Source organism: Primulina tabacum, chromosome 11, assembly GCF_025594145.1.
Source record: "Primulina tabacum isolate GXHZ01 chromosome 11, ASM2559414v2, whole genome shotgun sequence".
NCBI lineage: Eukaryota > Viridiplantae > Streptophyta > Magnoliopsida > Lamiales > Gesneriaceae > Primulina > Primulina tabacum.
In genome coordinates, this window is record NC_134560.1 from 4,001,764 (window position 1) to 4,024,089 (window position 22,326).

Below are 22,326 nucleotides of genomic sequence, written 5' to 3' on the forward strand. Positions count from 1 at the left end.
TTTAAAAAAAAACAAAAAACAAAAGTGTAATATTAGTATCATATAAGGGTAAAATTGGAAGAAAAAGTTGGTTTCCTCTCTAGATAGTTATTATCATGTGCTCACACATAATAATATAGTATAGATAGATAGATAGATACTGAAAATTTATTAAAATGGATTTAATTACATTTTCATTAAGCAAAAAAAAGAATTTTTTGTGACTTAATTATCTTAAATATCTCAAACTCAATAGAATAATATAGAAAATAATATAAATTTTAACCAAAATTATTTTGTTAATTACCATTTATTTTTCAACATTCATTTCTCTTTTTGAATAACATAAACACGAAAAGCTTAACCTCGTGAATCTTGAGTTTGGGTTAATCAGTATATTTGTGATATGTAATAAAACACAAAAATATTTATAAGACCAAATTAATTTTGTTAAACAAATATCCAATCTGACTCAACATATGAAAATATTATTTTTCATAAAAAATAATATTTTTATATGATCTAAATCAAACTGTTCCACATATATAGATATACTACTAAACTACTTAGAGACAATATAGCAATACAATGATACATATAATTTATATTTATTTAAAAAAGATTTACAATTAATTTAAAGATTCAAGAATTTAATGCTCGTCAACTGGTTCACGGTCTCTTGGCCCAATGGCCAGTGCCCACATTTGTCTCAAGTCAAGTTCGAGGCACCGTAAAACCCTCCGGAAAAACACACACACACGTACACATATATAGAACTGACCGGCCGTGCTATCTTACACAAATTATGTTCTCATGTTATCTTTGAGACTTAAATATGCAATGAACATCACTTCAGTAATAAACATTACCGTAATAAAATGTCGGGCCATGGTATTTGCAGCAAAATTGTAATCCTTGAATCACGTGTCTAAAGACAGGTGTGGACATATTTTTCTCATCTTTGTGTCGATAGATATCAATGGCAGCAGTAAAAGAATGAACAAGGATCCAGAACATCAGATCAAACATAACTGAATAAAATTTATTCAACTTCTTGAATGATTCTTCTTTTGCGCACTGACACTTCGGCCACACTTCCTGGGGCACTATGAGCTCTCCTATTCTCGGTCTTCTTTCTTTCGGAATCAGTCTTGACACGCCTAAGATGAAGTGCATTAAAGATTGCTTTTGGCAAATGTCTGTGCCTGTAAATTCACGTTACAGAAGGAACCGATGCTCAGGAAAAACGTTTCACCACATCAAAAGCATGTAGCATATTACTGTGTAGGGAGTCAACTCATTTGAAGGTGGTTAATTCCAAATATTAATAGGAACCTCGCTATGAAGTAGGGTAATAGATAATTCCTCAAAATATGAAAGAAAAATGTTCTTAAATGCAGTACAACTTGGCTGAATGACAGACATCATTCTAGATCTTCTAATCCCAACACTTGCTGCATGTTTGTTGTACAGTCAAAGTTTAGAACCAGAAGATTAAGCACTGAGATGGGGCAAATATAGCAATCATCCTCTAATTTAAAATAAGAGAATTTTCATCCAGACGCACATAAAAACACAGCCTTCCAATCCAAACAAATCCATTTACCTGACAATGCGCTTAACCTCAGGAAGATGTTTGTATCGATTCTTGACAGCTTCCAAATATTCATGCTTTTTACGCTCTCTTGGTAAAACCTGCGAAAATAGCAATGTCTAAGTCATCAGCATGTACAATAGAATGAATATTTGGTAAGAGGTATTGACTTAAAACCACAAAACTGTCACACACATGACCCGAGTACCCAACTATAAAACAGTGAAAGAACTAGTTTGCTCTCTTGATAATTGACATTTGAATGCCATGTACCCTTTCAAGAACAAACATGACTCACTCATATAGAATCACGAAGAAAATAAGATTTACAGTACAAAACTTGAAAGTCGAGAATGGCAACCAGGCAACCACAAACCCTCTCCTTCAATGTAAAAGAGGGCAAGATTCATACAATCCAAATTGCTCAGATGCTGACAGATATTTAGATAAAAAATATAAAAATCAAAGCAAAAGAGGGTAAGATTCATACAACTCCCAATTGCTCAGATGCTTTAGCTTTCCACAGACGGAGGTTTGTATCATCACTTCCAGATATCACATAACTTGCATCACAACTGAACTTGACACAGAAGACCCTGCAAAGGTTCAACCAATTACGTAAAAAAATACATAAAAATTTATTCTTGTGAGTTGTGACCGACATTTTTGTGTATCAAGTCACCAACATTGCTAGTTTGCTACATTTAATATTATAGGGTTTGAACCATAATGAAACTTCAATGGCGTTAAGTTACAGTGATATACATACAATTTTTTGTATAACAAGTCACCGACATTGCTACATTTAATGTTATAGGGTTCAGGTTAAAATGTAAAACTTCAATGGTGTTACAACAATATATACACATTGATACGAAGATAAATATTTGAAATCTCTAGAAATATAAAAACCTTTGCATTCTCTTGGTATGATAAATTTCTCGACTGTGACCACCATTATACTGGAATATCCTCACCTGCAAAACATAAAAAATAGCCAGAACTCGATCTTTATTGGCAACTAATAGCTTCTGAAAGATGTAACACCTCTGATCCTTCCTCATCCTACTTGGACATGGAAGCATCATTTTTTCCCCAAGGCCACAAAACATCAGAAGAGCAAAACACAGATTAAAGAGGACTCACAGTTCTATCGTAAGATCCAGTAACAAATTCACGACCAGTTGGCGAGTAATCAATATCCATTCTGCAAAGGTTTGATCTCGTAAACCATAAGATGTATACCAAAAAACATAGCAAGAATAAGCATGCACTTAGATTATTTAAAAGCAGCTACTTGAGTCTTACATGGCAGAGGTATGATCTTTGTGCACACATCTGGCTTCATTCAATTTTCGAGCATCATAGCTATAACAATTGGAATCTTCATTTGCCTGCATTACCATGACATGTTAATTCACGAATATGATGACTGAGGGTGTGAATTACTCCGGAAAACCTAGTTTTTGTGCTTTCTATAATAAATCTCCAAAAACCACAGCAAGAAAAAATTCAGTAAAACATATACTTTTCAGCACTTCAACAAGTTTTAACGCTGCCTTAAAATTCAACCAAAAGCCTAAAACATGGGATGAGAGACTAAACACAGATGCAAGCAACTAGTTTCCTACGAGCAAGGCAAAAAACACTGAACAAGATTATCCAAATGCATAGAGCAACATCAGATGATTAAAAGAGAAGTTGATGGATACGGCGAGACAATTTTACATGAGTACTATTAGTATAATACATTTAGATTTTCGGGCAGAAGGATTTTCCACATCTGGGAAGAACGTTTTTTTTTCCAAATATTTGATTCATCATTCAAGATACATACTGAAACGGAGAAATCACAGTTCCAATGATGGGGCTTACAGCTGTAAAATTCATTGGTTCCATTGGATTCCATGCTATTGAATTAGTTTTTGTCTGTGGAAGAGAAAAAGAAAGCATGTTAACCCTAGCAGTAATGAATTAAACAATGTAAACAAAAATAAAAATTTCAACACAAGGCATGCATGCTACCAAAGTAAATACCAATAGCTTCCATGACAAGTACAGATAAGTGTGAAAAATTATCGATAAAAGAAGAATTTTGAAATAAAAAATAGCCTTCTTCCCAGGGCTTCTGTATCACTCAAGTACTCTTCCATTACCATTTGAAATTCCACTGAAGCACCAGCTTTTAAAATGCAATCAATTATTTGAGTGCACATGACAAGGCCCAATTATTAAGTAATTGACTAAAATATAGAAGCCACTGAATATTTCATCTTAGTTTTCAATTATGCTAGCAATATGTACTGAATGTAGCACAATTTTGTTCTCCTAGCTTAATTCAGTTTGGAATGTCCAAAACAGCGCTCACTCTCATTCCTCACATAATTTCTGCTTTCCAAAGAGGCTCTAATTAGAGCACATAGTGTAGGATAATAAAATACCAAATTCTTCAACTCAGACATAGTTCTGCAGGGCAAATCTAATGGCAGTTATGTGCAAAAAGAGTGCTTTGTTCCAAATTTAAGTAAATTACGTTAAAAGTATCCACGTGACATTATTATTTTAGAAACCCATTTCCAGATTAGTAGCCATACTCCTGTGGACGATCACGAATTAATACAAATAGCATACTTAACTGATTATTATCTAGCTCTGCAAATTCTTCTTACTCTCCGCAAATTCTTTTGACTAAAAAAAAACATAAATATATGCCGTGCATGACATGATTGTTTTGATTGAGATAATAAGATTTGTGACAAACCGTATGTCACTAATTTCACCCATCTATGCTCTCAAAAGTCAAACCTGAGAAGCAACTTTCACCAACATACAACCTTTTTTTGTTCATGTACATTAACTAATGTCATTCTTTGTAGACTAACTCCCAAAATACAAACACTTGCCAAGTCCAACACATTGCTATCAATAATTACTGATCAAAACTCCTAAAAACTAGAAGTTTACAACACATTAAGGACGGAGCTCAAAAGTAAAATATACTTCAGAAATTTTCGACCAGAAAACGTCTTTCATGAAATAGAAAGTTTCTTAATAAGTTAGAAAATGACATGACCCACCCTCATGATAATCTTTCTAGCTGGAGATGACAATCGTAAATCAAATAATGTAATGCTTCGGTCACTGCAAACAAGAGAGTCAGGACAAGCGTAGGCGTAAGAAAGAAAACAGTACAAAGCAACTTAAATTCATCAATCCACATTTGCAACTACATTTTCAATGCACGTTAACTCGACTTTAAAACAGTATCTTCGGATAGTTATAAGGGCGATCATTACAAAAATGAAATTAAAAGCACTTGAACTTTGAATGCCAATCAGGATGAAATACCCCATTTTTAAAGCTTAAAGGAGAACTGACAGAGTTCTGAGAAATATATCCGATAAAGTGTTGACGGACAGGTGAAGTAATTCTAAACTAGAATAGTAAAACAAAAACGGTATGATGACAACAATATTTACCGAAATCCAGAAAAAAGGATTGTTATTTATAGTCAGTAACAAAAAATCAAACAAGATGAACACCTCAATTTCCAAGCACCTTCACAAGATAAAATGGGAATAAAAATGTATTTACTCATCTGAAAGGGTAAAAATTAAAATTGCAAAACACCCAGGCCACATGGGTTTCAGGTGCAGTGGTGCTGTTTGGGGCATAGTTCAATGAGTTATTGGCCACCGCCATATTTCTGGTGGGGCACCAAATAATGTATTGTTTTATTCATTATATAGATAGTTAATCCAGTCAAATTCTTTCGGTCACTTGGACAAAGATTGGTATCTACGTTCAGAGACATTTTTTCCAATAAAGAAGTCTTTTTTATAATAACTTTATCATAGATTCCAATAATCATTGCATAGTGATTCATGTATCAGCAACAACCAGAATGTGTACTAAAAATATTTATCGCATGGGTAATCAAAAGCTAAAATGCTCCATATCAAATAACATGTCAACAAATGACTTTCAATGGCCTTAATCAACAAAAGTCTTTCAATGGCCTTAATCTAATAGATGTAAGCTAATTTGTTGCCTGTACTGTATAAACAGGAACTATTAACTCATTTTCTGTAACAGCAGACCTGCCTGATGTCGCCAATATATTGGGTTCTCCGGGATTAAATCGCACAGATATAGATGTATCTATGCCCCATTCAAAACTGTTGACAGGTTGAGACCTGAATGTAAAGGGAACATAAAACTTTAGATAACTTGACATCTCCACGGTCTACTGACAATGTAGATATACAATTTTAATCAAACCTGTTGTGGTTCCATATGTCCACTTGAGCTCCAGCAGTAGCAAACAGATCACCATTCCATTGGTGATCAACAGCCCTGAGTAAAAAATACAAGGGAAAAAACACATGACACAATTGAACCAAGACATCACAGAAAAAAATACTGAAATCCATATCATCGATAAGGATAAGGGGAAGTATGTAGGACATACGTTTAAGAAAAAAAAGCTAAAGAATCTTACCGGAAAGCATTTTTCCAAACATAGACTGCCAGTGGCTCCTGGAGAACCCAAATTTTATTCCAGACAAATAGATTACAATGCAATAATTAACTAGGTGAAATGAAGAATCACTAACCTTGGCTTCACTGTTGAATATATCACCAGAGTCCATAAGAGAAGGCAAGGGAACATTCCAGAGCCTGACACTGGAACGTAAAGATAGAGTGAAGAGCATAAGAAATAATGACAACCACACAATACAGATATGGAACATAATACAAATTCAGCTCCAAAAACAAAAGGCGGATTTTGGTCTCACGTGGAATCCGTCCCACATGACACAAGAACACGACCATCAGTAGACACCGTCAAACCCCCTACTGCACCTTGATGCCCAGGAAACTGGCAAACCGTCCGCCTAATTTTCACAAGGAGTATAACATTGTCAGAACAAGGAAATTTATTTTTTTTACTTTTCTCCTCAATTTTTCTAGTATATTGCAAAGTTACCCGCTTTTTTATTAGAAAAAGGGATATACGCAAATCAGGCACATCGAGTGACTTCACAGGTAAAAACTTATTACAGTCAATGCAAAATCTTTGAACAGAAATTTAAAAACCCACTTGCATTACCTGATGGCCAAATCCCAAAGACGAATATCTGCAAATGTGACAGAGAATCAGCTTTAAAGCTTCAATAAACAACATGCACAGAATAGAACGAGCTTTTAGCTTTAAGAGGGCTAAAAAAATGGCACGTATCATATGGCCCGCAACAATTGTTTTTCAAACCCAAAAAATGTGCAACCAAGCTAAAGGAGCAGTGAGGCTCATCTCAAGGTGTAGCTCTTTAGTGAAAGCATATACTTTGACAATGAAGCACTGCCACTGGCATGCATTATAAGACCAGCGGCATTGTCAGGGATTGTGAAACCAATAATGTAGTTGATTTTTTTGCTTGTATATTGAAACTAGCTTTATTGTTGCTCAAAACATTGTAAATTACATATTGGATCTGTTAGGGATCAAAGAAAGTATAGTCCATTTAAAGAAGCATAAGGAGAGAAAGGCAGTAGAAGCAGAAGCCAAGCAGATAAAAACATGCACACCACTCCTAAACTGTGAACATAAGGAAAAAGTAAGGGGCCAAAGCACTTAGTTATGATAAAAAAAAATTAGTTAAATAAATATAGTCTCAGTTTTTGATTGTGTCAGGAATGGAATCAGATGATTGTTCAAGACTTCAAGTATTTTATCTCTCCAGGCTTCTCTCTATTCTTTCTATTTTATCAAATCCCATTGCTTAATATAGCATTATAATTGCTTCTTCGTTCTAGTCAATGTTTTGATCCATCATTTTGTACTAGCACTTACAACTCAAGTAATTTCTAGCATATCAACATTAGGTGCTTGCAAACTTCCCACAAACCGGACCAGTATTCACATCAAATCAGAAAAACTAAAAAAAAAAAAATAAAAACAAAACAAAAACAGAGAGAGAGAGAGAGAGAGAGAGAGAAGCCAAATCAATAAGTATACCTCCATCCATAGAACCGGAAAATATCCCTTTCAAATGATTCGGATTCTTAGCCATAGATGAAACTGCATCAACGTGCCCATCCATTGCCCCAATAAATGGACGGGCAAATATCTACCACAATAAAAACACGAAGCAAATCTTTAATTATCACTTGAGCTCAACTAAGAATGAAAAAATAGAACTCAAACAATTAGCTAAGGATGACAAAATAACATCACACATCAAAATTATAACATCAGTTGTCATAAGAAAATGGAACCTTGTCTAATTTAGCAGCATTAAGAGCTCGAACATACTCGACAGATTTCTCTTGGGATCTGAGATCCGGATCGTAATTACGAAACACCCGCTACAAATAAAGAAATCCAAAACCTTAACTTTCCAAACTAAGAAGCTGACAATCCAGCTGGTTTTCAGTAAAACACCACCGCATCAAAAAGATTAAAAGTGTATATTACCTGCAGGTCTTGGCTTCGTTCTCGGGTGAATTCATCCGCAGAACGGGAAATCACTTTCACCTTCATCGCGCGTGAATGTTGTTCACCTTTCACGAACTAAAAACCCTATACAAGCTAAAACGCATAAAAAAAACCTTGGAAATAAAGGAAGGGTTTCGGATTCTATCGAGAATACGAGTTTATAGAACATTAGTCCCTGAGGTATTCAACTATTTTAAATATATCCCCGACATTTCAAAAGTTGAATAATTCTCTCTTTTTTTTCATGGATAAATTAACCAAATAATAGCCACTTCAAGTGTATAATACACATATACATCAAGATAATTTATTAGAACACTAATCATAATATATAATTGTGGTAACAAGAAAATACATATATATATTTATATATACGTTTAATATGTTAACAGAATTTAATTTATACAAAATAATAATTCAATACAAAACCCTATGAGACCATCTCACGGGTCAATTTTGTGAAACATACCTCTAACATGAACCGATTCATTCAAAAGTAATAATTTTCACTGCATATATGGATGGAGTCGACTCATCTAATAATAGATATGTAAAACAGTCTCTCAGAAAAAATTACTCATAATTTAATTATGTAAATCGGTTGAGAAGGTATATCATTTGTTGTGGAGTATATCATGCTAAAAAGATAAAATAAAATAGGAGGCATTTAGTATGACTACATAATATCTGTAAACAAAACAGAAAAATAATACAGTATGATAAAAAGAAAAAAAATAGAAATAAAATGAGCTTTTCAATAATTTATCAAATTGTCATGTCATTGATTTATATACTAATAATTTGCACGACCATTTATCAGGGATGTGTTTTCAAAATATAAGTTATCTTTTAAGTCTGACAACCAAATTAAAATAATTAGCACTTTAAATCTTTAAGCATCGGATTTATTGTTAATTTTTACAGCTGATTTTAGATCACTGGTATTAATAAATAAGCTAATATCTAATCCATGTGATATATATGAAATGTTATTTTATATAATTAATTACTAAAATAAATAAAATGTAAACATACAAATGATCACTTAAAATTATTGATATTATATAATAAATATATTAAAAATCTAAATATTTTCGTAAAAAATTATTATATCAAAAATGTTTATATCATTTGAAATAACATTTAAATGATGATAAAAATCACAATCTTTTATCATCAAATTGCTTTTTTTTTTTTTTTTTTAATCATTTCATTTGATATATTGACTTAATAGAATTGCTATTGATAAAAAAATTGAAAAAATTATATAAAATTCACATATTATTTTTTCTTTAAAGGATAAATATATATTTTTCAAAAAATAAAACTTTTTGTCATTTATCAAATGAATTAATTTTAATTAATATTTAGAACATGTTAAACACAAATTTATTAATCTCATTTATTCCAGAACAACTTCATTCCCATACCAGAATGTATTAATGTCACTCTTTTGGAGCCAATCAGCACCTCACCGAGTAAATTGACAGGGAATCATCTTGAGAAATCAATATGCGGAAAGATTTTCATTCCACCACATCTCAAATTTTTTACAAAAAAGATTGCCTGTTTTTGTTAGTGGCGTGACAAAATCGAAGCAAGGAAGCAGCCAGTTAAGCACAAGATGGTGGAATCTTTGATATCCCTTGACGTTGCAACTCGATCAGTACGCCATCAGTTGAGGGGGGCTTCAGTCCAAGTGGTAGAGGAAGCCATGGCTTTGATAAAACATCACCAATGATTGCATCTATGTTCTCCTTTGGCAGATCAAACTTTGATGTTGACGAAGTTAGGGGAAGAAAAAAGAGTAATGTTTAGTAAAACTTTAAGCCAGACTTGGTTATCATAATTAAAGCGTGCGACGAAAACTGCTTGCATTTTTATGGTGCAAGCTCCACAGGAATGGGGTCTCTCAAACACTGTATATCCAAGAATAGAATTATCTCAATACAACCATTTTATTACGCATTGTTTCATGAATTTATGTCCTTCTTTTGGTAAGTAGTATTATTTGAAATTTAGGAAGTATTGTTTTTGTTTCTCAATCCATGGCGCACCTGCCACCATACCTCCAGGTTTCCAGCAATTTACTAGAAATCAAAGTGCAAGAGTGAACTGCATTACTAAAAGAGAATTTCTATAAGTTAATTCCATGTATAAGTAGCTGATGTATGCTGTGTGCTGACGTTTAAATGCTTCATAAAAATTTTAAACACGAAAAGGAACTCTTACCTGATGAAAGTCACATGGTGGTTCAGGCAGTATTCGTCCAGGGGCTATAGTCGGGACACCAACAACAGGGTCCACTCTGTACATGCCTTGTACAGTAGGAGATGGAAATGTCTGCATGGTTGTTATGTGGACAATACCAATTTGTAGATTTGAATCCATGAATTCTTCGTAAACTAAAAGCAATCTGAATAGTAAAATATTGCAACTACCGTGGGCATAAAAGGCGTTGTAAAGCAAGGCATTCCTGGTGCCGGAACCTACATAAATGGCACATGCCATTAAAGGTAGGAAAAAGTTATCCAGGGCAAATTTGTGTATTGAGTACACTTACATTGTGGTGGAGGAAATACCAAAAATTAGGGTCATTAGATAGTGATGGCGGCGAAGGATGATCTGAGGCCCAAACAGGTGAGGGAGATGGTGTGGGGACTTGGTTGTAAGGCCACAAGTGCATAAATGATTGGTCCGCTGATGGATGACCCCATACATGTAAGGGTTTATAATGAGGAAATGCTGTCACCGGGGGGAAGCCCATGGTAGGTACAACCCAAGATTTTGCATCTGGCCTGCCTGCCCCACCATGCCTCCTTCGGCTCCAGCTTGCAGCCTCGGCTTCTCGAGAAAGCACATGTTTCTGGTGTGATCGATATTTCTGCTAACAGGAAAAACACATACAAGCCTGTTGAAGCTTATACTGTGAAAAAAGAACAGCATGCATCAATAAGAATATCAAGGACTGCCCCTGTCACTAAATTCTTTTTCAAACAATATTTTCTGCTATTAAGACAAGTTTAACACATTTTGGGACAACATTTGGCAATGTTAAAATCTGACAATAGCAGAAAAGTTTTAAATTACGGATTGAAGTACTTATTTCAACAAAATGATTATTCATTCTTGATAGCTGTGATCAACAATTGGAAAACAATCTGAAGTCGAACATTCCACTGTTGCTGAAAAAACTACAAGAAGTTTGCCATTTCAGAGAAAAGAAACATCAAACAAGTGATATCTGGAAGATTATGAAATAAATGATAAATTAAGAAACACATTAGAATATCCTAAGAAACTTGCATACTTGTAGATGGCTGGCAACATTATGGCGAGTGAGACAATCAATTCCCATGAGCTCCAAAATCCTTGAAGGCACAGCCTTATCCAAACCCAGCTGTTCCACTGCCTGCACAAACTTTTTGTGCAGCTCAGGCGTCCAATCAACCTGCATACCAATTACAAAACCACTGGTCTTTTCTTGAAAATCTTAAATGTAAACAAGCTCATGCAAATCCACAGAACTCTAAGAGGCACTAAACTACAAAATCACAATTTACCTAACGTTCATAAGCAAATTTAAGCAATGACCTATATAGTTATGGTGATGCATGCAACAAATAGCATAATAGAATATAAAATTAACTGAAACAACTTCACAATTACGACTATATAGAGAAAACTGTTGAATTTATGAAAGAGGAAAAAAACAAGGACACACGTATTGCTCTCCAATGGAGAAAATGCTTCAAGTATCTATGATTAAATGTGTGTGTAGAATCAACAAAAAACTACCCTATTTATACACAAGAAAAAAAAGTGTTATTCCAAAGTGCACTTCTATAAATTAAAACACAACTTTAACACTCCCCCTCAAGCTTGGAATAGGTTCACCATTCCAAGCTTGAACAACAGATTTCTATGTTGAGTTTTGCTCAAAGCCTTGGTAAACAAATCTGCTGGTTGTTCTTCAGTTTTGATGTGCGATGTCTTGACTAACCCGTTACGAATCTTTTCTCGAACTAGATGACAATCGATCTCTATATGTTTCGTTCTTTCGTGATACATTGGATTCGCTGCGATGTGTAAAGCCGCAGTGCTGTCACAATGCAACATTACTGGAAGCGTTAACTCTAACCCCATATCAGTTAGAATACCGACCAACCAAACTACTTCACATGTCGTGTTGGCCATTGCTCTGTACTCTGCCTCAGCTGAAGACCTTGAGACAGTCGCTTGTTTCTTAGTTTTCCACGAAACCAAAGATCCTCCCAGCTTAATGCAATATCCAGTTATGGATCTTCTGGTCATGGGACAAGTTCCCCAATCAGAGTCACAATATGCTGTCGACGAAAAAGAGCGTCGTGCTGAGAGTAGAATTCCTCTGCCAGGTGCAGACCTTATATATCGCAACACTCTCAATGCTGCCTCTAAATGCGATGTCTTAGGAGTGTTCATAAATTGACTTAGTGTCTGTACTGCAAAGCAAATATCAGGCCTTGTCACTGTGAGATATATAAGTCGGCCAACTAATCTTCGGTATGCACTAGCGTCGGGTAACAGAGGATCGACACTAGTATCTTGCCCTGCACTTTCATCAAAATCTTTGACGTAAACCTACCATTTTGTTCCATAGGACTATCACAAATCCTTGCACCAGATAAGCCCGCATCTGATATAAGTTCAAGAGCATATTTTCTTTGGTTCAAACATATCCCTTCCTTTGATCTAGCAACCTCTATGCCGAGAAAGTATCTCAGTGTTCCCATATCTTTAAGTTTGATATGCAGGTTTAGGTGCTTCTTGAGTGTTTCGATTGATTCCTCGTGATTGCCCGTGATCACTATATCATCTACATACACCAATAATATGGTAATGAACTCTCGCTCTTTCTTAACAAACAATGAGTGGTCATGCTTTGATTGGCAGAAACCAGCACCTTTCATGATGGATGTGAATTTCAGATTCCATTGTCTCGAAGCTTGTTTAAGGCCATAGAGGGATTTCATCAACTTACATACCTTAGTGCGTTGTATCTCGTTCGGATTTCGAAGTCCCTCGTGAAGCTCCCCCTGACTTCGAAAGCCTTGAGGTAAGACCATGTAAATCTCTTCATCAAGATCACCCTGGAGAAACGCATTTGTGACGTCCATCTGGTATAAGGGCCAATCAGACATGGCAGCAACACTTAGAAGGCATCGAACTGTGGCAATCTTAGCCACAGGGGAAAAAGTATCATGAAAATCCACACCAAAGAGTTGAGTATACCCTTTAGCAACAAGACGTGCTTTAAACCGATCCACACTGCCATCGGGATGGTATTTAATCTTATAGATCCACTTATTTGCAATAGGAATTTTCCCTTGAGGAAGATCAACAATCTCCCATGTATGATTACTGGCCAAAGCCTGTAACTCGAGGTCCATAGCATGTTGCCAACGGGGATCAAGAATTGCCTCATGGTAGGTGGAAGGTTCTTTTATTGCAGAGAAAGATGATAGAAAAGCACGATAATCAGGGGATAGACCAGTATATTGAACATAGTTGGAAAGAGAATGTGTACAGGAGAAAGATGAATGAGAGTTAGAGCAAATGTAGTCATGAGACCAAATGGGTGGTCTGGAAATGCGAGTGGAGTGGCGAGTAGGACAGGGGACAGGATCATGAGAAGGTGCTTGTGGGTGGGGAGGCGGTGGTAAGGGTTCAGGGATAGGAATGGGCACATCTAAGATGGGAAAGATAGGCTGGATATCTGGAACACGTGAGAAGGGAAATATATCTTCATGAAATACGATGTCCCTGGAAACAAAAAATCTTTTGGTGGTTAGATCTTGAACCTTGTATCCTTTTTGGTTACTGGAATAGCCAAGAAAGACACAAGCACTGGCACGAGGGGCAAATTTATCTCCTTTGGGTAAAGTGGAAACGTAACACAAGCAACCCAAAACCCGTAGATGTGAATAAGAAGGCGAAGAACCAAACAATGCTTCAAAGGGTGTCTTATTTGATAAAAAGGGTGTTGGTGTTCGATTAATAATGTAAACCGAAGCAAGCACACAAAATCCCCAGTATGGAGTTGGAAAAAAAGCTTGGAACATCAAGGAACGAGCAATGTTGAGGATATGTCGGTGTTTGCGTTCCACTAAGCCATTTTGTTGGGGGGTATATGGACATGAACGTTGGTGGAGAATGCCGAAGGAATGGAAAATGGCAGAACATTCCTGCTGGCAAAACTCCATAGCGTTATCAGTCCTAATGGTTTTAACATCAGCCGAAAATTGTGTCTTAATGAAAATCAAGAATCGCTTGATTAAGGGAAGGACATCTAATTTAGAATGCATGAGGTATACCCAAGTGGAACGCGTGAAATTATCAACAATAGTAATAAAAAAACGCTCCCCATGATGCGTGGGCGTATTAAAGGGACCCCAGACATCCATATGTATCAACTGAAATGCCATAGTGGAACTAGAGGACCTGCGTTGTGGAAAACTCATACGTGTTTGCTTAGATAAAGGACAAACAGAGCAGTGAGACAACTCAAATTCAGCAGGCAAAAAAGATAACATTTTCATTCGGGATAAAGAAATATGTCCAAGACGTTGATGCCATAAAGTTTCGGGTGACATGGAAGTACATGGTGAATGGTTTTGACGATCTATACAATTGAAATTGAGAGGCTGGCAATGTAGAAGGAGTGGAAACATTGCTGGACTGCAAACTGGAATTGTCTAGGTAGTATAAGCCATGGCTCTCCTTACCAATCCCCATTATCCTCCCACTTGAGAGGTCCTGAAAGACACAAAACAAGGGAAGAAGGTGACAAAACAGTGATGTTCCTTAGTGAATTTGGAAATGGATAGAAGATTGTGACGAAAATCTGGAACAAAGAGGACATTGGAAAGAGTAATGGCTTTGTTAAGATACATGGATCCTAAATTGGTAATTTTGGTAGTACTACCATTTGGCAATTGGATTGAACCCGTGGCAGTGGCATAAGACTTAAAGTTTCCAAGGAAACCATGACGCCCAACCATGTGATCATTTGCGCCTGTATCAAGTATCCATCTGGTGTCAATATTAGAAGAAGGTGGAGCAATACCTGCCATGTTTGCAGAAGAATCAGATGAGTGAGTTTCAGTGTCTGGTGGTTGCTTCGCAAGGAGCTTGACAATGGCAGCATACTGTTCAGGGGTGAAAAAGGACCCAGTGTTCTTGGAGTGCATAGATTGTTCAACCTCTCCAGGGTTTAAAACAGAAACATTAGCTCTTCCCATCGGCTTATCTCTGATGTCGCCTTCCCTATTGTACCTTTGATTACCCCCTTTCCACTGTCCTTTATACAGTTTGTGTCCAGGAGGATACCTTACCAACCGAAAGCAATTCTCTTTGCGATGACCAAGTAAGTTACAATGCTCACAACGAACATCAAATTTCTTCTTATTTTGAGCAGAAAAAAACGCAGCAGAGTCGAGTTGTTGTGGAACAACGCTTAATAGACTTCGATGTGATTCTTCTTGTGAAATAATGGCAAATGCATTATTTACAGTAGGGAGAGGAGTCATCATTAAAATGTGGCTTCGAATATGCACAAAGCTTTCATTGAGTCCCATGAGAAACTGAATGAGCTTATGTTGTTGATCAAATTCAACATATTGCCTCGAAGATTCACAAGAGCACGTAGGTAATGTGACTAGAGATCCATATTTATCCCACAGCTGTCTAAGCTTTGAATAGTATACGGAGATCGAGTTATTACCTTGAACAAGACAACCGATTTCACGATGAAGTGCGAAGATCCTGGAACCGTTCACTTTGTTGAATCGTTCACGCAGATCATTCCAGACTACAGCGGCATCAGTTGAATACACAATTCCATAAAAAATCTCCTTCGACACAGCATTCATAATCCAGGATAAAACAATGGCATTACATCTCTCCCATTGCGATATTTTTTCCGGTTCAGAGGCTGGCCTTTTACAGCTTCCATCGATGAATGCAAGCTTATTCTTAGCTCGCAAAGCAATTAACATGGCGCGACTCCAGATCCCATAGTTTTCAGTACCGATTAGTTTCTCATTGATCAGATTGAGCCCTGGTGTGTCGGATGGATTGACATAAAGCGGATCCAGAACATCATTCACAGCTGAAGCCATCGCTATCAAAGTAGATTCCTCAGCGACAACGAAGAGAAAAAAAATTGCAGATCCTTCTAACAATTATGATCAAGCAACAGAATCAAATAAAAAAAAAACTCAAGCTCTGATACCATGTTGAATTTATGAAAGAGGAAAAAAACAAGGACACACGTATTGCTCTCCAATGGAGAAAATGCTTCAAGTATCTATGATTAAATGTGTGTAGAATCAACAGAAAACTACCCTATTTATACACAAGAAAAAAAAGTGTTATTCCAAAGTGCACTTCTATAAATTAAAACACAACTTTAACAAAAACGTTCTTGAATCATTAACACAAAAAACATAACCACACAATTCAAGCTGGTTTTACAAATTGCATTTACTTACCTTCACTTTCTTCTTGCCTACAGGATTTTTCAAGTGAACTGAAGATTTACTTCCTTTCTCAGCCTCTCCAAAAGATGGATTAACAACAAATGTTCCTTTACTGTTAGTCACAGTTTCCTCTCCCTGAATCAAGCTTGATCCTGAACACTGGTTTGAGGCTGAGGTTGAAACAGAGGCTGCCTTTACTTCTTTGTTTGAATTACTTTCTTCAGATATTTTATCATCGGATACTAACGTACTAACATGAGTAATTATTTCTGGTTTCTCATCGGCACAAGCTGAGATTTCAGAAACACTTTTTGAGTCCATCTCCACATCCAGCTAGTCATCCCAATCCACAGAAAAATAGAATAACAATGTCAAGCATATTCCAACTAAAAAGTCTACGAATTTATCCCAATCCATTCAGAACGTCATCCTTAAAATTTGGTATTCCTCGACGGTTAGACAGTATATATTCATGCATATGAAATTCAAGAATATATGGTATAGAGCACAGTATTATAGTAGAATATTGGAACCTAGAGAGGCTCAAGAGATGTGGCACTAAATATCAGAAAATGCTGATGAACGAGAATGAGTGAAATTGATGTGATACCGCACTTTTGCTCATGACATAATTATATACTATCAGTTAAAAGGAATGATAATTACAAGTTTGAGAGGCAACTAATCTCCATTTCAGAACAAAAAATTACTGATTGTTATCGTGCTTAACATCTAATTGAGCTAGATTTTGAGGTTGAATTAGATTTAATTCTCAATCTTAACATTGTATCAGAGACACGTTATCCTGACCTAAATCCACCGTTATGTGTTGGACTGATATATGAGACACTCGATAATATCTTATAAACTTCACACTCCAATTGTTCATTCCTGAGCATGAGCGAAATATGTTAAATGTCCAACGTCGGTTGGATTAAGTCATTAGGAGTCATATATATGGTATTGATCAATCCTCTTCTTTGAACTAGCTTTTGAAGTTGAACTAACTCTGGATCTCAGTCTTAACACAATCACTCAGAAGATAGATACATGCTTCGATGTTTTGCCTTTAAATGTATGTTTGGTTGGATTCGGATCCAAACAAACAAAATTTTGGGAAGTGATTGCTGAATATTTCTATATATTCTGATTGTAATCTTGCCCCACAAATTAATCCACAAGAATTAGCACCTAGACACGATATACTCCTCTTTTATCCACAAAAACAAATGAATATATCAGTACTGGACAACTAAATCAACTTAAAACAATGTCCTCCACAACTTTGCAGAAGGAGATAAATTTAAACTGCAAATTTACCTCATACTCTATGATAGAACTTTCTGCAACACAGGATCAAGTTCCTGTAAGCTCTCCATGATCAGCAGCTGCTTCTAGGCCAAGTCTCCTTCCAACCAAAACACGAAATAACAGGTAAAAAGAATTACACAATATCCACAAACTCCAGTACTCCAAAAGTGTACTCACGAAAAGTGTACTCCCACCCACTTTATTTGCAAAGCAAGAAATTTGAACCGTGACTTACGAGATCTCACCATTTCTACGCGCCAGTGGCATGTAGAATGACGGTAGATGTCCGAACAAGTAGAGCTAAGCAGAGATTTTCCAGTCAAATTTATAACGAAAACACAATCTCGAAACACTGATAGTTGACTACTGCTTCACGAACCCTGAAGTCGTCGACTCTCCGGAGAGCTGCTCCGAAAATCTCTCCAATCAAACAATCATTAATGAGTTATGAATAGGCGCCAGTGAGTGTTCTTGAAAAGCTTGTGATCATGAATTAATTTTATAATATAATATTTAGCCAGATAGAGACTCTGCAGAACAGCAGACAGCCAGACACGATAAAAAGTTACCAATAATTTCATTTCCCATATTACGTACATTGCCCAGTATATAAATCTAGTAAATTCCACAATTTTTCATTCATAATTTTAAGTATAAATCTCCATCATCTGTTTGTAAGTTGATAAAGCATCATATGAAAAATAGAGATCATAACTTTACTACCATGCATTAAAAATTATAAATTTGGTTATTTATGTTTTTAGTTCATTATTTTTGTAATTTTATTATTTTTCTTATGTTGATTTAATTTGATGCTGGTGTTATATTAATACAGCGTTGATACGGTGTTTTCATGTGAAAAAATGATTAAAAACCAAAATTTTCTTCAGATGAAAGATATGGACGGTAAACTCAATACTGATAATAGCGAATCAAAATCATATAAGTCAAACATAAGACAAGAAAACTATTATATATTCCAAAAAAAAATAAGGAACTGAGAAATGAGAATTGAAAAGTAGGGTGGACTAGTACATCGTCACAAATTTCTACAATGGAAATTTATTGATGCCATTAAATTTTTCTGTACACAAATTAATGTAACAATTAAGGTGGCAGCTATTTAGTTGGAAAATAAAAGGTGCATTTGTTCACAAAGAAAGTATTATTAGTGAAAATGGCCGTACACCATTCACGCTATAGCTTTTGAAAAACACAAATTTTTGTCAGATGATTTTACGAATTTGATCTCTTATTTGATTCATACATGAAAAAATATTATTTTTAATTCTAAAAATATTACTTATCATTGTAAATATATGCAATGTTGACTTGTCTAATAGATAAAGATATGTGAGACTGTCTCACTAAAGATTTATTATTTGAAAAAAGGGTATGTATCTTGTGAAACGGTCTCACGAATTTTTATATGTGAGACGGGTCAACCCTACCGATATTCACAATAAAAAGTAATATTCATAGTATAAAAAGTAATACTTTTTCATGGATGACACAAATAAGATATATGTCTCACGAAATACGATCCGTAAGATCGTCGCACACAAGTTTTTGTCTTGAAAAAATATGGTAGAAGAGATTTGGTCAAGCTAGCTAGCTAGCATTCCCGTTATTACTTTTAGAAATATTTTATGCGTATAATAAAAATTATAGTACTTTAGGTTATATATTATTTTTGAAATTATAGAGTTATCCCAAATGGATTTTTAAAAGAGTTTTTTAATTAAAGTGCACTTATGATCATTTTGTAATTTCAAAAGTAATGTATAGCTTAACTCTTAGTTTTAATGATGAGATAATTATCATCTATCCTATAATAAAAAATCAAATTAAACATCTTGTTGAAGAGAAATTTGTTCTTGGTAATTACCGGCATACAAATTTCTCTCGTAATTCATGTGTATATATATATATATATATATATATAAACCCTACTCTGATGAAAACCTTTTTGTATGATAAGTATTTGATTTAGCGACATATTATTATTGTAACTAAAATCAAAACATAAACTAACTCTAATATGCTATATATAAAAGGAGAGCTCGTTAATAATATCAGGGAAAATAAATTTTTATCCACTAATTTTGGATTTTTGTCCATTAAGTTTTCAAATTTTGATTTGGGTGCAAGAAAATTTATTTTTTGGTTATTTTGATCCAATTCCTAACGTTACGCCGGACAAATCAACAATTTTCGATGTCATACCAACATTTTTCGATTTCACATCAGTAATTTATAATGTCACATCATAACATTTTCAGTTTTACGTCATCAATTAGTATTAAAATTCAAAATAAAAAATAAGAACTACGTTAGTACACCAAAACTAAACTTTGAAAATTTAGTTGATTAAATCCAAAATAAGAAAAGTTAGTGTACAAAAAATTTTATTTTCCCATTATTTTTAAGTATGTACACAAAAGTATCCCAAATAAAAAATTATAACAAAAATAAATAATGATAAATAACTTAAATATGTTAATTTATATCTGAGTAAATCTTATAATACATTCTATTCTTTAATTTTTTTCCCATCAACTCTGTAATCTCACTATTATCTAATATGTACATTTAAATTAATTATATTACTATTTATTTTTAATTCATAATAAAAATATACTTATTTTTTAGAATAAATAATAAAAATATACTTATTGTTTAGAATAAATATAAAATATATTTTAAAAATATAACACATATGCCAAGTAGCTAAATTGCATTCAATGAAAATATAGATAGCTTAGTTTATGTTACATCACACTTGTCTACATACTCCTAGTCATTAACACGTATATCTTTTAAATAATAAAACTTAGTTATAATTTAAAATATAAAAATTACTAGCAACCGAGGAACACACATTTTTATAATTTGTAAAAGATATAGTGATAATCATTAAATTAAATATAAAAATCCAAATATTTAAATATTATATCATACTACTATCGATTAACATTCTCTGTTTAAACGATTTTCCCATTATTTAAAGCAATCATATTCTTACATAACAACTTGATTTTTCTAAGGATCTGAAAGTTTTACTTTATAGAAGAAGTAACATAAATGACATAAACAATTGATACATGCATGAGTAGGTTTTTTGTGAGACGATCTCACGAATCTTTATCTATGAGACGAGTCAATCCTACCGATATTCATAATAAAAGTAATACTTTTAGTAAAAAAAATTAATATTTTTTCATGAATGACTAAAATAAAATATTTGTCTCACAAAATACGACCCATAAAACTATCTCATATAAGTTTTTACCTTCCGACACCTAGCTTTCTTTCAAAACACTGTCTACTGAATGTTATGTCTGAAAACAATAATGGTGTGTGTGTGGAAATTTGACTCAAAACTCAAGAGCGACTGTTGACGGTGGTTGGTATAGATAAGAAAGCACTATCTTCTTTTTTTGCTGGACACTAACTTCTCACAGTAGTCCATTTCAACGCATCCTTCGTCTCAGAATTGATGAGATTTGGATTTTAGTCTATAATTTTAAAAAATTTGTAAAGTCACTGAATCTAACTAATATTTTTTATTTTATATTGATGTTCTCTTATGTGATGGAAATGTCGATAATAAAACTTATATTCAATATATAAAAATCTAACTAAAAAAAAAATTAAAAAAATCATTTTGAATGACTGGACATCATCTGATTTATTTATTTCTTTTATTTTTATTTAGAAAAATTTTAATGTCTGTAACATGATTTTTATTTGCATTTTATGAGTTAAGTAAAAGAAAATCTATGTCAAATAATAAATATTTGATGAATTTAATAGCTTCTGGTGAGGAAGAACCAAAAAAAAAATCAAATTAACGAATACAAACTAAATTTTAACAAACTATATAACAAAAATTCAAAATAGAACAATTTACGAGATTAAACCTCAATTTTCTCCAAATTTGTGTATGTATAAAATATAAACAAAAAAATAAAAAATAATAAAAATAAGAATAATCATGATGATGTGGCCATATGAAAACCACAAACAAAATGTGGCTCTCGTTGTGTTAACCTTTTCATACGTAAAAACTGACCCCCAATCCCATGTTTCCCCGTCGCTCTTGTCTCACATATTTTGGCGCACTGTAATGCCACGTAGTTTATTTGAACCCTAATAAAATTTTATTCGTGTGATGAAATATAAAAAAAATTATATATTTAATAAATGAATATTCATATATGTATTTATGATAGTATTTAGTATATCAAAATTATATATATATATATATATATATAAAGATTTAGGTTGGTGGAAATTTTACGAGCACCGTAAAATGTTCACATTAACTTCTTGAAGTTCCCACCAACATATATCTATAATATCAAAATTATATATATGTATATATATTTCGAAAATGTACAAAATTAAATTTGATTGTAATA

The 22,326-nt window shown here is 34.1% G+C and overlaps 2 protein-coding genes across 10 annotated transcripts; both read right to left on the minus strand.

Annotated features, from left to right (window-relative positions):
* Nucleotides 1–813: 813 nt before the first annotated feature.
* LOC142517909 (uncharacterized) lies at nt 814–8,185 on the minus strand. Its single transcript, XM_075620412.1, has 17 exons — nt 8,052–8,185; nt 7,853–7,942; nt 7,593–7,704; nt 6,687–6,714; nt 6,373–6,471; nt 6,190–6,259; nt 6,075–6,112; nt 5,855–5,929; nt 5,674–5,769; nt 4,651–4,714; nt 3,449–3,502; nt 2,882–2,967; nt 2,720–2,780; nt 2,486–2,550; nt 2,064–2,169; nt 1,586–1,674; nt 814–1,184 (listed from the first exon to the last, which is right to left on the minus strand). Exons 1-17 carry the CDS (start codon nt 8,115–8,117, stop codon nt 1,022–1,024), a joined length of 1,362 nt encoding a protein of 453 aa, XP_075476527.1. The 5' UTR covers nt 8,118–8,185; the 3' UTR covers nt 814–1,021.
* A 1,386-nt stretch (nt 8,186–9,571) lies between these two features.
* On the minus strand, nt 9,572–18,453 carry LOC142517910 (putative transcription factor GLK1). 9 transcript variants are annotated; one of them, XM_075620420.1, is made up of 8 exons: nt 18,138–18,453; nt 17,912–17,999; nt 16,604–16,924; nt 11,383–11,523; nt 10,636–10,959; nt 10,514–10,561; nt 10,305–10,415; nt 9,572–9,835 (listed from the first exon to the last, which is right to left on the minus strand). In XM_075620420.1, the coding sequence occupies exons 3-8, from the start codon at nt 16,910–16,912 to the stop codon at nt 9,686–9,688; spliced, it is 1,083 nt and encodes a 360-aa protein (XP_075476535.1). In that variant the 5' UTR covers nt 16,913–16,924; nt 17,912–17,999; nt 18,138–18,453; the 3' UTR covers nt 9,572–9,685. The 9 variants fall into 9 exon arrangements, with proteins under 9 accessions (XP_075476535.1, XP_075476534.1, XP_075476532.1 ...); XM_075620419.1 differs by having other exon boundaries at nt 9,572–9,829; nt 10,299–10,415; XM_075620417.1 differs by having other exon boundaries at nt 9,572–9,844; nt 17,912–17,996; nt 18,148–18,452.
* Between the last annotated feature and the right edge of the window lie 3,873 nt (nt 18,454–22,326).